General features: G+C 36.6%; 2 protein-coding genes across 3 annotated transcripts; one reads left to right on the top strand and one right to left on the bottom strand.

The window, feature by feature from the left end:
- The first annotated feature begins 5591 nt into the window (after positions 1-5591).
- LOC107830673 (aspartic proteinase) lies at positions 5592-11304 on the top strand. 2 transcript variants are annotated; one of them, XM_016658300.2, is made up of 14 exons: positions 5592-5800; positions 6938-7312; positions 7423-7483; positions 8178-8272; positions 8366-8478; positions 8674-8842; positions 8921-8960; positions 9077-9141; positions 9658-9771; positions 9904-9968; positions 10072-10225; positions 10292-10411; positions 10816-10904; positions 11011-11304. In XM_016658300.2, the coding sequence occupies exons 2-14, from the start codon at positions 6944-6946 to the stop codon at positions 11093-11095; spliced, it is 1539 nt and encodes a 512-aa protein (XP_016513786.1). In that variant the 5' UTR covers positions 5592-5800; positions 6938-6943; the 3' UTR covers positions 11096-11304. The 2 variants fall into 2 exon arrangements, with proteins under 2 accessions (XP_016513786.1, XP_016513787.1); XM_016658301.2 differs by lacking the exon at positions 5592-5800 and adding an exon at positions 5911-5948.
- Positions 11305-12207: 903 nt separating this feature from the next.
- Positions 12208-14634, bottom strand: LOC107830674 (uncharacterized). The gene is made up of 2 exons (XM_016658302.2): positions 14233-14634; positions 12208-12816 (listed from the first exon to the last, which is right to left on the bottom strand). Exons 1-2 carry the CDS (start codon positions 14516-14518, stop codon positions 12440-12442), a joined length of 663 nt encoding a protein of 220 aa, XP_016513788.1. The 5' UTR covers positions 14519-14634; the 3' UTR covers positions 12208-12439.
- Between the last annotated feature and the right edge of the window lie 2567 nt (positions 14635-17201).

Genomic DNA, 17201 nt, shown 5'->3' with positions numbered 1-17201 from the left:
GCAGCTTACACAGCAGCTTGCAGTAGCAGCTTACACAGCAGCTTGCAGTAGCAGCTTACACAGCAGCTTGCAGTAGCAGCTTACACAGCAGCTTGCAGTAGCAGCTTACACAGCAGCTTGCGTAGCAGCTTACACAGCAGCTTGCGTAGCAGCTTACACAGCAGCTTCCTTTCTTCTATAAATAGAAGAGATTTCAGTTCATTATGTACATTAGTTTGAATTTGAATAATATATCAGTTTCTCTCTATACTTGTCTTTACTTTATAGTCTTTATTTTATAACACGTTATCAGCACGAGACTCTATCATATCGAGCAAATCTTTGAAAGTATCCAATGAGAGGTTTAGCAGCAACTCGTGATATTAGGAAAGGGGATTTGATTCTTAAAGTTCCAAACGGAGCGTTAATGACTAGTCAAAACCTTATGAATTATGTTTAACGATGAAGTGCTGTCAATTTCTGTCAAGAAGAACCCTTCTCTCTCCTCTACTCAGGTGATTCCTTCTTATTTTCCTCTTTAAATATAAGAATTAGAACTTGGGTCTTGTGATTTTGGACTAAAGGCAGAAACTTTACCTTTTTCCAATTTTATATGCTCAACCAGTAGTATGAACTTTCTTGTTCTAAAAATATGTTTACCATGTATGTTAATCACGTCTTTCTAGCCAACTAATAATGTAGATGTTATTTTACTTGGATGAAATCTCGTGAAATTGGAAAGAAAAAAAATAATTTTTCTTAAGCTATTATATGATGGCGAGACCCAGTAGTTTTTGTGAAAAACGATTGGACGCTATGAATACTTATACAGTCGCTATTTTGGTACTTATTTTCCTTTTGATTATAAATGGGTAACATTATTAGATTCACTTAAACTCCAGCAGAGTTTGCAAGAAATATACAACCACCAGAAGTGGTTATATTTCGTATATCTCATTGTAATTATATTTTGTTAACTACCAGAAGTGGTATATGCCTATGATCACCAGAAGTGATAATTTAGGCTTTCTATGGTTACAATTGAATATAAACTAGAGAAATATTCTCTATAGTACATGCATGCCTCTATTTGCTCCTGAAGTAGCATTATCGTAAAAGAGCTTCTAAGACATCACACGATTTGGTGTGATTAATGCACGTTCAAATAATTATGTTCTGTTCCCTGAATGATGAGAACTTTTGATAAATATTAGCCCATTCCTGAAGTAAATGTGACAATATTAATAAAAGGCGTAAATAGGAACACGTTTTTGATGTGAATATATTACAATTCACCTCCAGAAGAGGTAATAGGATTGAAGGAATATATACTCAATATTTCGTATTTTAAATTTGCTCCTGAAGAAGTAACACAATTGAAATTTTCTCCTGAAGTAGGAAAATATTATGAAACTGTGTCTTTCTGTGCTTAAACAAAATAATAAGCTATTCAAAGTTATTTTTGAAGCACATTTTCATTCCCTGGAGTGAATGAAGAAATGCCACAACTCACCTCCTGAAGAGGTAGAATAACAAAGGATATAAATTTTATTTTTGTGGCATAAAGATCCTTACCGCTCGTACCCGTTGTACGTAAAATATCTTGAATAATTTTATTAAATATCATTCTAAGGCAAAAAGCATTCTTGTAGAATGCTTTGTAATACAACCACATTAATATTTTATGGTTAGTTATCGAGTTCCCCGAAGGAAATAACAAATCATGTATCTTTCCCTGAAGGATGTAATGATTATGTGGTTGCCGCTTTGATATAAAATATTCAGATGTTAATGGCGTTTCTCCTTGAAGGAGATATTTGTCACAAAGTTGGTGGTAAAAATACTGAAATTTTTAATTTCTTACATTTATAAATTTATAATGTCTTTATAATATTCATTTTATTAAGAATTTCTCTCATGATACCAGAAGTGTCTGAGCAATATTTGATAGTACAAAATATATCAACAACTCCTGAAGAGCTAACTGTTTGTCTAGAAGACATATGACACCAGTAATATCTGATAAATATTAAATTGTGGATAATAAATGAAGACTCTCGAAGAGTTTATATACAAATATGTCATTCATATTATATGATTATGGTCAAAACATATCTTGTAGTAAACCTGAAGTTTACTAATACAAATGACTATCATATTGAGACTACAAATGATTGGAAGATTGATAATCTTCATGTTTCCAAAATCATAGGGGGTAAATAATATGTATGTGAGAAGTTACATGCCTTATTCTTTAATTGTACTATATCATGTATCACAATAAACCGGAAGTTTACTAAAGCAAAAGTTTATGCCATAGTAAACCAGACGTTTACTAAGAGATAACACATGACATGATAAACTTGAAGTTTTCATTTGCCATTTTTAAATGAGCTATTTGAGAATTCAGATAAGCATATACTAAAGAACTAGAAGATTCTTCAGGAATTCTCATGTGTTGTTTGTTCTCATAATGAATTGATTATACCAGCTAAAGTTGGGACTAAGACCCCTGATTCTGAAATATATAAAAGGTGAATATGGGCCCGTTCACCTATCATGTGAACCACTTATAGGTGCATATATGAGATGGTTACATGTGTAATTATTGTCAACCTGCAGTTTGACATTTGGAATTGCTTTTCTCGATTAAGAGCATAATTTTCAGATTATGAAATCAAGATAGTTCATCTTGATAATGCTGGTTTATATCCAAGCTGGTTTAGCATTGAATACCTCCTATTAATGGCTAAACCATTGCTTATGAGAACAAAGCTTCATGTGTTGGTCTAAGATTTTCTAAATTGCATATAGCAGCACTTGTATGCATCAGATCAACAATATATGATAAGTCCTCCCTTCACAATTGGTTTAGGATCAGAAACCAAATATTTTTACTATCTTTTGTTGTGTGGTATATGATTAATTTCTCTACCATAATACACAAAGATATGTTTCCCAAAGATGATTGGGGATATATGTTAGTTTTTCTAACATTTGGGGGATGGAATAAACAGTTGAAAAATATGCTATATGAATCGAATTATCATGATCCTCACTTAGAAGATAATTCAACTCGAATGCCAGAAGCATTTGCTGATCCAAAATTAAATATCATATTTCAGCTGCAAATGCTCTTATTAAAATTAAAGTCCCTGAAGGATAGAGTTTACTGTACGCATGAAGCGTGGTAGACCAATCGGTTCCAAAGGTAACAATCCTTCAAAAATAGTAGGCGTTAATGATCAAAATGAGGAGGAAATAAGCTCTAGAAGAGCCCACGACATAACATTTCATGAAACTCCCGTAAAAGTTCAGGTACCTGAAAATAAAGAAAGTGATGAGATCTCCACAAGTTATGTCACTTCGGAATTGACACAAAATGATCGTCGACGATATATTTAATACAATATAGTGCACAATATTGTAAACGATTGTGAGGATCGGACTAGCAGTCCAGACACTTGAAGATGTCATACTATTTAGATACAAGTCTTAACCTATATGACTTATTTGGCTAAATCTATATGAAGATTTTTGAAGGATTGAAAATGCCCGAAGCATATAATTCAAAGTCTTGAAAAATATACTCGATCAAATTATAAAGATCTTTGTACGGTTTAAAGCAACCTGTGCGCGTGTGGCATAATCGCCTCAGTAAATATTTGCTGAAAGAAAGTTATATAAATTATGTTATTTGTCCATGTATTTTTATAAAGAAAATGTCATCAAAATTTGTTACACTTGCTATTTATGTTGGTGACTTAAATCTTATTGGAACTCCGGAAGAGCTCCAAGAGGGTCGTAAAAATACTTTTACATTGACAAAGTGTACCCATTAAGTACACCAATGAATATTCAATCACTTGAAGTGAATAAGGATCCGTTCCAACCTCTAGAAGAGGATGGGGAGCTCCTTGGTCCTGAAATACTCTATCTCGGTGTAGATGGTGCACTTATTTATCTTGCTAATGCTAACAAAAGTGGTGCAGATCGTAATGCAGATGCAGGTTATTTATCTGATCCCCATAAAGCTCGATCTCAAACTGGCTACATATTTACATATGGAGGTACTATCATATCATGGCGCTCCACAAAGCAATCTATTGTTGCTACTTCTTCAAATCACGCTGAGATAATAGCTATTCATGAAGCAAGTAGGGAATGCGTATGGTTGAGATCAATAATTCATTTTATTCGAGAAAAATGTAGTTTGAAATGTGAGAAAAAACCCACAATTTTATACGAAGACAATGATGCATGCATAGCCCAATTGAAGAGAGGATTTATAAAAGGAGATAGAACGAAGACATTTCACCAAAATTATTCTATACACACGATCTTCGGAAAAGTGGTGACATTGATGTGCAACAAATCCGTTCAAGTGATAATCCAGCAGATTTATTCACTAAATCTTTGCCAACTTCAACTTTTGAGAAGATGGTATACAAGATTGGAATGCGGAGACTCAAATATTTGAAACAAGGTTTTCATCAGGGGAGTAAAATACGCGATGCACTCTTTTTCCCTTACTAAGGTTTTTTCCCATGGGGTTTTCCTTATAAGATTTTTAATGAGGCACCTAGCAATGCGTATTACTAAATATGTGTACTCTTTTTCCTTCACTAGGATTTTTTTCCCACGTGGTTTTTCCTAATAAGGTTTTAATGAGACACATTATCTTTTAATGAACATCCAAGGGGGAGTGTTATAAATATATTATATTATGGATGTTCATTTAGTACTCTGTTGTAAATAAGCTTCCTGAAGAAGCTTATCCATATGGGACTCCACTGTAAATATGTTTATCTATTTAGTACTCTATTGGAAATAAGCTTCCCGAAGAAGCTTATCACTTCGGTACCCGGTTATGGATAAACATTACCCTAGGTAGAAGATTATCCATATCTGGTATAGTATCAGCTTACACAGCAGCTTGCAGTAGCAGCTTACACAGCAGCTTATAATAGCAGCTTACACAGCAGCTTATAGTAGCAGCTTACACAGCAGCTTGCGTAACAGCTTACACAACAGCTTCCTTTCTTCTATAAATAGAAGAGATTTTAGTTCATTATGTACATTAGCTTGAATTCAAATAATATATTAATTTTTTTTTATATTTATCTTTACTTTATAGTCTTTATTTTATAACACCATCTTTTTATTCCTCTAAAATTAAATTTGACTCAAACTACTGACGGATGGTAAATCTAAACCCTTTCTAAAAGCAAATTTAGATCTTTTACAGAACAGATCAACGGGCAGATGATTTTTCTATTCTCATTGAAGCGGCAGAAGAGTGACATGTAAAAGCAATGTGTCGCGTGCGAAGCTGAACAACAATTAAAGAAGGTTTCATACATTTCCGACGCGTAAGGCTTCAGTTATTCATATGCCTAAGTCATGTCCCACTCCACTCCCTCGTCTCGTCGTTTTCAGTGACTTTTAATACTATATCCTTATCAAAAACCTCATTACTTTTCTTTAATCTTCTCCCTTGGACCCACTTTATTCCTATTACACCCTATCCACCGTTGATGTACAAAACCAACGGCTCCGATTATGTAGCAAATGTTTTTCTTCCTAAGAAAGAATTGTTCTCAAAATCAAGAATCTTGGGAAAGCGATTTTGTAACTGATAATCAAAGGTCCAAATTAAATAAATCCAACGGTTGGGAGTTTTTGAGGAACGGTAGCTGATCTCAGCTTAGTGGGTCTGAAAAGTTGGTTCTTCTTTTTTTTCTTCCCTATTTATTGATGCAAAGCATCTCCACTATTCTTATTCACCTTTTCTCTCTCATTTTCTTGCTTCATCAAACTGGTGAGTAGTTATTTTGTTTTTTTTTCTTCTACTTTAAAAAAGATATATCTTTTTCCATTTTTTTGAGATATATTCTTGGTGGTATTTTTCTTTGTTTGTTTGTTTGTTTGTTTCAGTGTGATATCAGAGGTTTTGGGCTTTATTTCAAGTATGTGTCTCAAGATTTTAGAACTTTTAAGATTGGGTATTTTTCCATAGCAAGGAAAGAACTAATTCTGTTTATGTTACTTTTTGTTTGTGGAGCTTGGTTTGCTGTTCTCGAGAATTGTTTTTCTGTTCAATAGATGTTGAAAAGTGAGGGGTTGGGTTGGAAATAGTGTTCTGTTCTGTTTAATGCTATTTTCCTCTTTTATGTCATTTGACAATATTTTTGCTTTGAGGGGGTGGCTGTTTTAGAACATAGATTTTGGGAAAATAGTTACCAGGAAAACATGGATTTTGTCACTGTGTAAGTAAACCTTTTGAGTGTGTGTGTGTGGGTGTTGTGTGTTGGAAGCTAAACAAAGCTCCAATATTTAGCTTTAGCTTCTTTGGATTTGAATGTGTACCTAGTTGGCAAGTTATGTCAGAGAACTCGCTCGTCTTTGGTTTCTCCCATTTTTATAGTAGCTTGAGGAATACTTGATATTTAGCTGATAATAAAAGATAAAAAATCATCTTTGCCTTAAAAAGATAAATAACTTATCAGTAAGAGCACAAATGCACAATATATGGGGGAATTCATATAGTCAATCCCATAGCGTGTGATTGAGTCGTAGTTGATTGATTAGTTGATTAGTTTTTCATTCTCATTAGCTTGTCATTTATCCTTTTTACATGCAACTGTAAGTGACAATAACATGCAACGAGGCTTATGGGTTCCTACCGTAATTTTAGATTAATATGCAATAATAACTGGGTTTACAGTTACATATTTACAAATATTTAGTGAATTTCTTAATATAAGGTCTACGCAAAAGTTATTGGTTCCCGGTAACCCGTATTCTATGCTCTAGGTCCGGCCCTGCATGCAACAGGCATAACATGAATGATTTAATCTCTGATCATTTTCTCTTGTTGGTTGAATGTTTATTTATTACTCTTCACTAATAGCTTGGCTCAAATTTATTAACTAAAATGATGATTGAACTTGCATAGGTCAATATGGGAGCAAAATCTTTTCTTGTCGCCTTTTTCCTTTCATTGCTGTTATTTCCTTTGGCCTTCTGTACATCAAATGATGGCTTGGTTAGAATTGGTTTAAAAAAGATAAAATTCGATCAAAACAACCGACTTGCTGCACGCGTCGAGTCCAAGGAGGGGGAGGCTTTGAGGGCCTCTTTTAGGAAGTATAATAATCTCCGTGGTAATCTTGGGGCCTCTGAGGATACAGACATTGTAGCACTGAAGAATTATATGGATGCTCAGTACTTTGGGGAGATTGGTATAGGCAGTCCCCCTCAGAAGTTCACTGTCATCTTTGATACTGGTAGCTCTAATTTGTGGGTGCCTTCATCAAAGTGCTACTTCTCAGTAAGCTTTCTATTACATTTTTACTGTCATAAAACATAACAGAGAAAGCTAATGTTGGCGTATGCATAATTGACGAGCATCCATATTTATGCGTCTCTGTATTTATGCAGGTTCCATGCCTTTTCCATTCTAAGTACAAGTCAAGCCAATCAAGCACTTATAAGAAAAATGGTTTGTGTCTTGACCTTTGTCTATAGCTGAAATTGCTGCATGAAAACATGCTTTTCTCTTAAACTTGTTATTACGCTCAATGCTTGCTTGTAAGAGAAAGTGTTCAATTATTGCGTTTTGAGATCAAAACTGTTAACCCTGCTCCCAACTTAGGAGATTTAAAAAAAAAAAAGAAAATAAAGAAGACCCTTACCATTCTTATTGTTGTCATCCAATTATGTGCCTTGCACCAAAGATTTCTGTTGAAAAATATAACATGCGAGATTATGTTGTTGGCTTTCCCTCCCAAAAGATGTGCTAATGTTATATCTCTGATTTTTTTCTTTCAATTATTGGCAATAAAAGCTTGTGCCTTTTGAACCGTTTTGTCTATCGAGGAACCTGTTATGGTGGAGTTCCTTTATTGAGTTTTGGTATCCATCATAATTTACTTTCCGGGAAAATTGGAGTCTGCTGTGTGATTGACATGACATGATTTTTGATTATTCTTCTCTGTCTGCTTTCTAAGTTTCTACATTCTCGGTAGAGGTAAGATATGCGTACTATCTACCCTCCCCGGACCCCACTTATGGGACTAGGTTTTTTTTGTTGTTGTTGTCGTCATCTACTTTCTAAGTTGGTCAACGTGTTCACTTGGTTGTTGACATAAGAACCTGTTCATTCAAACTTTTTTCCTGTTTAATATGCCATACAGGGAAGTCTGCTGCCATACGTTATGGTACTGGAGCAATATCTGGATTTTTCAGTCAAGATAGCGTTAAAGTTGGTGATCTGGTTGTGAAAAATCAGGTGAATGTGGCTTCCCACTTTGTGTGTGTGTGTGTGTGTGTGTTTTAAAATGTTTCTCGAGCATATAGTCTCTCATCTTGTTAATGACATCAGGAGTTCATCGAGGCAACCAGAGAACCCAGTGTAACTTTTTTGGTAGCCAAGTTTGATGGTATATTGGGTCTTGGTTTCCAGGAGATTTCTGTTGGAAATGCTGTACCAGTATGGTATGTGGGTTTATTTTGTTTGTGTTCTCTTCTTTCCAAATGTTTCTTCAATTTCCTATTATCCAAGTGCGTGCCTTGTGAATTTCATTATTACATTGAAATGATTTTATCTTCTGGACAGAATTTCATTAACATCTCCTTCTGTATAAAGGTTTAAGTGATACTGGTCTTGACAGTTTCTTCTGTGTTTTATAGGTACAACATGGTCAAACAGGGTCTTGTCAAGGAGCCTGTCTTCTCATTTTGGCTCAACCGAAATACAGAGGAAGATGAAGGGGGCGAAATTGTGTTTGGTGGGGTTGATCCTAACCACTATAAGGGAAAGCACACTTATGTCCCAGTCACACGGAAAGGTTATTGGCAGGTAGATATCCCTATATCTTTGGGAGATTGATGTTTGGCTTTTGCAACCGTTTTCTTACTCTCAGAATATAATTTGCAGTTTGACATGGGTGATGTTCTGATTGATGGTCAAGCTACTGGTATGTTATGTTACTTCCTTTTCTATTTTTTTGTGTGGAGATTTCGAGGATAAGATGAGAGCACTTTCACATGATTTCCATGCTTTTTCGTTGTATTGACATACTGAATACTGTAGGTTACTGTGACAATGGATGTTCTGCAATAGCGGATTCTGGGACTTCTCTCTTGGCTGGTCCAACGGTATTCTCAAAAACATGTTCCATTTTTTGTTCCTCTTATTCAGCTATTATCAATAATGAACTGTCTCATAATTTTTTTTGTACCGTCCTGTTCATGTGTAGGTTTAATTTTTTCGCTGGAATATGAGTTGAATAATAATCAGCCATTCATTTGAAGTATTCTCATTTTTTCCGTTTCTATTCAAAAAAAAAGGAGGATGGCAAGTGCAGTGATATTGATATTCATTCCAGTATCTGGACATACTTCCTTGTTGATTTTCATACCTAAGAAATGTTTCTTTTTACTTTTGATCTGTTGTTTCTGTCTTCTTTGTGTGCTCTTCTTCTTTATTAGGAAAAAAATTGTGCATCTTGAGAACTGCTTCTTAATTGTTTTCTTTTATGGCATGGTTGACAATATGATACAAGGAAAAACTGCAGCTTCTTTTGTCTAGACAATTGTAGTAGTGAAATGCTTTACTACTACATTTCTAGTTCTCATCATTCTTCCCTGTATCCTTCCTCCTCTATCTTGCAGACTGTAGTCACTATGATTAATCATGCCATTGGCGCCTCGGGGGTTGTAAGCCAACAATGTAAAGCTGTTGTTGAACAGTATGGACAAACAATAATGGATATGCTTTTAGCAGAGGTGAGCAATTATTTGTTTTAGTTGATAGTTTTTTGTTGTTTTTACCAATAGTTTTCCGTGGTATCTGCAAAGAGGATGGTTTCATGCTACTAGTTGCCTTCCCAATATTCTGATGCATTGGCGTCTTAACAGGCACATCCAAAGAAGATCTGCTCACAGGTTGGGTTATGCACCTTTGATGGAACTCGTGGCGTTAGGTTAGGCTTCAGACCCTTTCTTTCCTCGCCTTGGCCAATCATTTGATATGGTAAATCCTATTATAAAATGTGTGCTGAGTGGATTTATGTCCTCCACGTGTAGTATGGGCATTGAGAGTGTTGTGGATGAGAATGCTGGCAAATCTTCAGGACTGCATGATGCTATGTGCTCCGCTTGTGAAATGGCGGTTGTCTGGATGCAGAACCAACTTAGACAGAACCAGACCCAAGAACGCATCTTGAACTATGTGAATGAGGTAAATAGCATGAGTCACATGCTTTCTCTTCTCATCTTAAGTTAGATTACTGACCATCTTTAACAGCTTTGCGAGCGACTACCAAGCCCAATGGGACAATCAGCTGTTGATTGTGGAAAGCTTTCTGGCATGCCTAGTGTTTCCTTCACAATTGGTGGCAGAACATTTGACCTCTCTCCTGAGGAGGTATGTCTGATATCAATCTTGCGTAGTGTACATGGCGTCTTCTCATTTTGTAAATGGCTTTGATTTTTCTGAACAAAGTGATTGGTTGTAGAATCCTTTTGTCATGTTTCAGTTAGGCAGTTCATTTCTTTGTGGTTTTCACTAGATTAGCTAGCAAGGTGTTACTCTGCTTTCAAGAGAAGTACACTTGTCTTTTAGAAAATTTCAACCATGACAGCTAAGTGTCGTTTGGATAATTAATGATATTGAAGCGTGTCGAGCTTTAATATCAGTTTCTTTGCTTGATAAGTTAACTTGTGATCGGATAATTAATGTTATTGAAGTGTGTCGAGCTTTGATATCAGTTTCTTTGCTTGATAAGTTCATATGATTGTACTAAGCTTGCATGCTTTTCTTGTCACCAGTACATACTCAAGGTGGGCGAGGGTCCTGCTGCACAATGTATTAGTGGCTTCATTGCCTTGGATGTTCCTCCACCCCGTGGACCTCTCTGGTATGTTTTCTTTTCGTCTTAACACACGTGCAGATTCTGTTATTCTAGAAAAGTTATACCAGCTCCCTTTTGATAATGTTGTTTGCTTATGGCTTTGGTGGTGCAGGATCTTGGGGGATGTTTTCATGGGTCGATATCACACCGTCTTTGATTCTGGAAAACTTAGAGTTGGATTTGCAGAAGCAGCTTAGTGAAATATAAAATGCAAAACCCCCTGTTCCCTTGCTCCCAAATGTTGTAGTGACTGGCCCTTAAGTAGGTCATCAGCAAATGGGATTGTAAAAGTGTGAACCTAGGGTATTGCAAGAGAAAAACCGTGTAAATATTGGCTTCTCTCCTTGACAAGATATGCGGTACTGTTGGTGTATGCTTGTTCTTATTGTTGTTTTTCTTGTGTGTATGTATCGTGGCGTAATACAGGTTGAATGTTAAAATCTTTTGCTGCAAAAATCAAATTTAATACTGCCTTTGGCAAGAAAGTTCAAGCAATTAGACCTAGCAATTAAGTTGTACGTAAAAGTAGCGTGCATTACTAACCGGTATCAAACGACTAATGAGCATCAGGTCCGAATGATGCAGGGAAGATATAGTTTCGTGGTGTTTACTTAATTTCAACTTTAAGATTAAATTGATAATACAAGTCTTAATTATGGTAAATTGATGAAGTCTTTTTTGCAAAGGTGACAAATATTTTCCAATAAACAAAGGTGGATGTAACCTTTGTTAATGACCTTTATGACCTCCTGTGGGTAACGTATTTTTCCTTTTAGAGTGCTTTCATACGATTACGTTGGCTCATTATATTAGTGGATTGTGCTCAAGGGTTAGTAAATAGAATTGTATAACATGTGTAGATTCACAACTAGAGGGTTGGCTAAATGTCTGACGAGTCTACGTAGATAAAACTTGACTAGTACTTATCCTTCTGCTGTATTAGGATTGAGTTCACTCAACTTCCGGCCACGTTAAGCCCTTTTTTCTCTTGTTTTTAAGACAAGATAAATGAAGTTCACTAACGTCACCAAGGCATGGTAATTAATTTTCTGACAGTTAAGTTCATGTGACATGCTTCTAGGTGAAGAGAAAAAAAATAAAACGTTCATTATCAGAAGAAAGTGAAAAGCTAGAAGATAAAAAGAAGTGCACCTCGAATGCGCAAAATTTCCTTGAAAATCAATTGCACTTCAAGACAGTATTAGGATATCAAAATTGAAACTACAAAGTACTTTTTAGAAAGCCGTCTTGACAGATGAATTTGGCAAGAACAGCAGATATAGACAAGTTGTACTTTCAGAAGGCTTAGTAAACTAAATGAGGAAAGACTCCATCCGTCAATGCAGCTTTTTAGGACAAATATTTGAAGACCTCCATAGAGCCTAGTCCGGAGTGAAATAACAAAAATTTATGGTAACTCATAATTTCCTATAACAAAAATATGGATTTTGAGCACGAATAATTCTAAGCTATTGAAAGAAAATCATAATAGACAACTTCACAATGATGAGTAGGGACGACATGTGAGACGAGATTCCTTATCAATCCTTTTTGCTATCAGATGACAATCTCTGATCCAGTGCTTGCAATTGAGCGCGGAGATTCTGGTTATCCTCAAGTAAGTAATCATTTTCAAGACGAAAGTTTTCTGATTGCTTTTTAAGAGCAACTGAATTGGCTTCTGCATCGCTTGTTTCTCTAGCCTTTTCCTCCAGACATAACTCCAACTTCTTTATTTTTAAACGCAATGCACTAGCCTCTTCCTCCAAAGACTTCATATCGTCAGAAGCTCCGTTCTTCCCATCCTCAAAGCCTCTGTTTTGCTTATTCACAGCTTCCATGCTCTTTCTCCTCATACGAAGTTCTCTTATATAGTGGTGCAGTCTGTCAACCATCAGAGCAAGGAATAGGGAAAAACCTGTACAAAACTCCCATGTGAGACTCAGACTCGGAAGAAAGCCGTTAGTGGGGATAAGAAGAATGAAGAGAGAAAAGGCAACAAACTTATAACCCCTTTGATAAGAGAGACATGCTCATCAATGGAAGCATTAACCCCTTTAAAAGTAAACAAATTCTTTAATTAACAACTTTCTGGTTTATTTCTCAAATTAATATGCATAGATAACATCAAGCAGAAAGCACATCAAGTTCATTGCAAGCCCTAAAGAGATCTTTCTGGTTTATATGCTTTATTTATAGTTCTTCTAATACCTTTATGTTTAAGGACAGATATCCAATGTATCACTTCATGTAACATAAGAGAATAATTTTAGAAAATTAAATAAGCCCCGTGGTGCAAAAAGAACTGTAGTTTGAGAACTTAAACACATGTTATAGACTATAGACAAAAATTCCATCCAAGCATCTACACTTATTGATTGGAGGGGTTGCAAGAAAGCCAGGAGAATTGCTTGTACAAGGGAAGGAAAATAACAAAAAAGAGATTCTTTCTCAAATTTGGTTTTAAATCGAACTTATATCTAAGATCTTTTGAGAGTAAAACTCAGTCTGTAACATCCAAATGAAACAAAAGCTATTCCCTCTGTCATCAATAAACGATTCTTTGTAAGTGAAACCATGTAAAAACTTTAGTTCCAAGTCAGTCATTGATGTTTATCAAATTTCACTACTAACATAAGATATAACTAATTATTCAATTTATTGAAGGATCGAATCCAAAAAAAAACTTAGAGAGAAAAAAAAAAGCATCAGTTTGCAGTTAATAAAAGAACACAAGCTATTGGTGTTATTGAAAGCCAAAACCATATACATGTTAGTGGCAAAGGCAGAAATTTTACCGAGGAAATTTGAAAAAAAGGCTATTTTGTTTGTAGGGATTCTACAAGTCGACATACACATAAAGATTTTTTCACCTATATACACGGTACAATGTCTAGGGATTAAACAGTTGATATATATACATAAAGATTTTATTCACCTATATACCCAATATAATTTTGTGGCTAAGAGGATTCATTTGAACCCCTTATTGGTGGCGGAGCCACATATATTCAAGGGATGTGACCCCTTCATCGAAAAATTACATTGCGCAGCTAGGTAATTCTTTTTTATGTACATATACATGACTTCTTTATATTTTGACCTTTCTTGGTGAAAATCCTAGCTCCGCCACAGCCTCTTCCTCTACCACTGAGAAAACGGCAGGAGACACACATGCATAAACACAACTATATGATATGCATACATCTATATACAATAAATTACAACTAGTTGTGCACGTAGTACACATTCTTTAATTTTAGCAACAAAATTTATAAGATCGTATATCAATTGCTAAATCACTCAAATCCATAGAAACAGATTGAGAAATTACCCATGAGAGAAGCTTCTAGAAGATGTTGAGCCATAAGAATCTGATCAGTAGGGGTAATATTGCCATCTTCATCGATCCAGCGTTTGCGGATCGACACCACACTGTAGATGGTTGACAGCATGACCATGAAGATGGTTCCGCCGATGGTTTTGACGACAATTGGGCCGCGGCCTCTCTTAATACGATCCAGGCCCATTATTACCACCTTCCTCAACGGCGTCTTGAATACGAACAACACGATTAACGCCATTTCGGCGAATATCACACTGAATAGCACTTGGATCATTCTCCTGGATTTTGTTTTTTCTTTCCTTTTTCAGATCGAGAGAGATGGGGTCTGAGCAGTTGGCGAGCGTTTAGTGCATGTGCACCAAGATAAAAAAGAAGAGAAGCCTCATTTAATTTTGTTTCGAATCGAGCAAATAAATACTGCCTTCGTTTTAAGGAAAAAAAAAAAACTATTTCCATGTTACACATTTAGTAATTAGTATAGTAGTATATTTTTATCTTAATTTCTATTTAATCTTATGTTAATAAATTTATTTGATTGAGTGTAAACACTGATCTGAGTAAGTTTTCACCCTTGGTCTAATTTGTTTGATATTTGTCAATCATCCGTGTTTGAATTTCATCAATTTGTTAAAGTAAAATCGGATGTGAATTAATTTTGTTTACCCCAAAAATGAGTAATAATTAAATTTGTACGCGGTTTAAAGGATATGTGGTTTAATTCAATACGAATAGTTAAGAATAACAAATAGATGAATTAAAGACAAAATAACGATCAAACCAATTGCGATGTAATGACCAAGCCTGATCTTAGATTGAACAGTGGGACTCGTCCTCGATTGGGCCCTCAGTACAAGCTCGGTCGCGAGTAAAGAAAAGATCAAGTGATGCCTTGAACAGTAGCTAGAAGACAGAAGTAAACTTTTATTGGTTTGAATTGCGTGTTACAATGTGTCCGATCAAAGAAAAACTCCCCCTTATATAGCAGGAGAATTTCAATCTTAGTACAAGTCTAAAAAAGGTAAAAATCTTCTTTTCTCGGTAATTGTTGATCTACAATTAATACTGAACAGGATTCACGCCGTAATGTCTGGTTGACGGCGAATAATATGGCCCCCTATCTGTCATGCGTAACTGATCACCGCATCTCCCGAGGTCCAGAAGCCATGCTTGGTCTGGGGTATGTCTCTTTACCGTGCCCAACCTCAGATACATCATTCATTTTTTCTGAGTCTTGATATGAGGGGTTCATGACCCCGATTATGATCATGTCGATCCGTGCTTCCCCTTCGTTCTCTTACCGGAGAATCGAGGAAAACTTTACCCCCGATTTTACATGTATACAAATAGTTCCCTCGTTTTCCGAAAAATAGATTTATCGAAGCGACGGAAAGCGATAAATTAACCCCGGTTCCTTCCTTCGTACGTTACAACCGAGTTGATGGGTCAACGAAACGTCTCATCAGTCGCGCTGTTCTGAATCCGAACACGTGTTAGCCGCCGATTGACTGTCCTTGAATGCGAAATGTCACGCATTGATTTTCCTTCTTCTTTAAAAGCTCCGACCCTTCACTTCTTCACTTTTCAATTCCAGAGCTCTTTGATTTACCCTTGAATTCTCCACTTAACTCTAACTTCTTCAAATCTTCATACATTGCTTCTTAGATCTTCATATCTTCATATCCAAATCCATATACTTCTTCTTTAAATCTTCAAACCATACCTTCATACCTTCATCTCCATCTTCAAATCTTCATCCTCATCTTTAAATCTTTATATTTTTCTTCAAACCTTCATATTTTCCGGAATCTGATGGCAAAAACTTCCAAATCTGTACCTCAGCAAACTGCCTGATTTCCAACCCGGCCACGGATGTCGAGGCGACCATTCCTGAGGTGGTCATGGAGCCTCCCTTGAAGAGTTTCATTCCCGATGGCTGCTCCATTGAAAATGACTTTAAAGTCGAGAAGGCATCCAGTCAACAGGACCGAGGCAAAGGAGTATGGAGGTACATATGCTCCGTTACCGAGGACACACTCCCCACAGTTCAAGTGGACTGCAACTGTAAGGGCAAGGAGGTGGCCGTTCCCGAGCCCATTGAAGATATCACCACTCATGTGGAGGGGTATCTAAGTGTTTATACTTACTCCTTCACGCTCACCCCGATGGACCCTCTAATCCTCGACTTCTGCAAAAGGTACGTGATTTGCCTTGAGTAGATTCACCCGTCCTTTTGGAGGATCGTAATCCTCCTCCGTCACTTCGTAAAAAATACTGAAGCACCTCGGTTCACCCTCGACCTCTTGCTTCATCTCTATAGTCCCCGAGTCTTCTGAGGGGGGATGATCAAGCTCATTCGTCGAGCAAGTAAAACTCCATTCTCAAGCATCAGTGAAGATCGCGATTGAGGTTGGCAGTGGAGGTTCGTTCGGGTGAAAATCGAAGACCTCATTCCCCTTGAATTTCTACCGTTCCCTGAAAAGTGGAACTCATCCTGTAAGTCTTCTCCTTTTCGAGTGCCTGCTATTTCCTTTTGTTCTTTTTCTAATTACATGTGTCTACCGTTGTGCAACGATCGCCTAAGTTACCAATGCATTCCCCCCTTCAAGGATTGGATCAAGGGGATTTGCAAACAAATGTCTTACTTCGAGCGCGAATGGTGCAAGCTCTCGAAGGGCAAGTGGGATGCCTGTTCCCATGGTGAGCCTTCTGCCCGAATAATTGCATATACATACTTTTATTTATGCTAAGTCTTTTTCCTTTTCACATATTTTCCCAAGACCACTGAGCTTCGACCATTGGATAAGGATGAGGCCCCATCTACGCTTGCTGAAATCTCCTCTTCGGGATAGCCCGAAGATGCCGCAATGGAGGAGAAAAAGAAGAAAAAGAGGAAATTCTCTGGCTCCCCGGATGCCGAGGTGAAGAAGAAGAGGGTTGCTGTCCGAGTCCGGAAAAGC

This window comes from Nicotiana tabacum, chromosome 3 (assembly GCF_000715075.1).
Source record: "Nicotiana tabacum cultivar K326 chromosome 3, ASM71507v2, whole genome shotgun sequence".
Taxonomy (NCBI): domain Eukaryota; kingdom Viridiplantae; phylum Streptophyta; class Magnoliopsida; order Solanales; family Solanaceae; genus Nicotiana; species Nicotiana tabacum.
The sequence above is the reverse complement of the archived record's forward strand: the minus strand, read 5'-3'. Positions and strand labels throughout refer to the sequence as shown.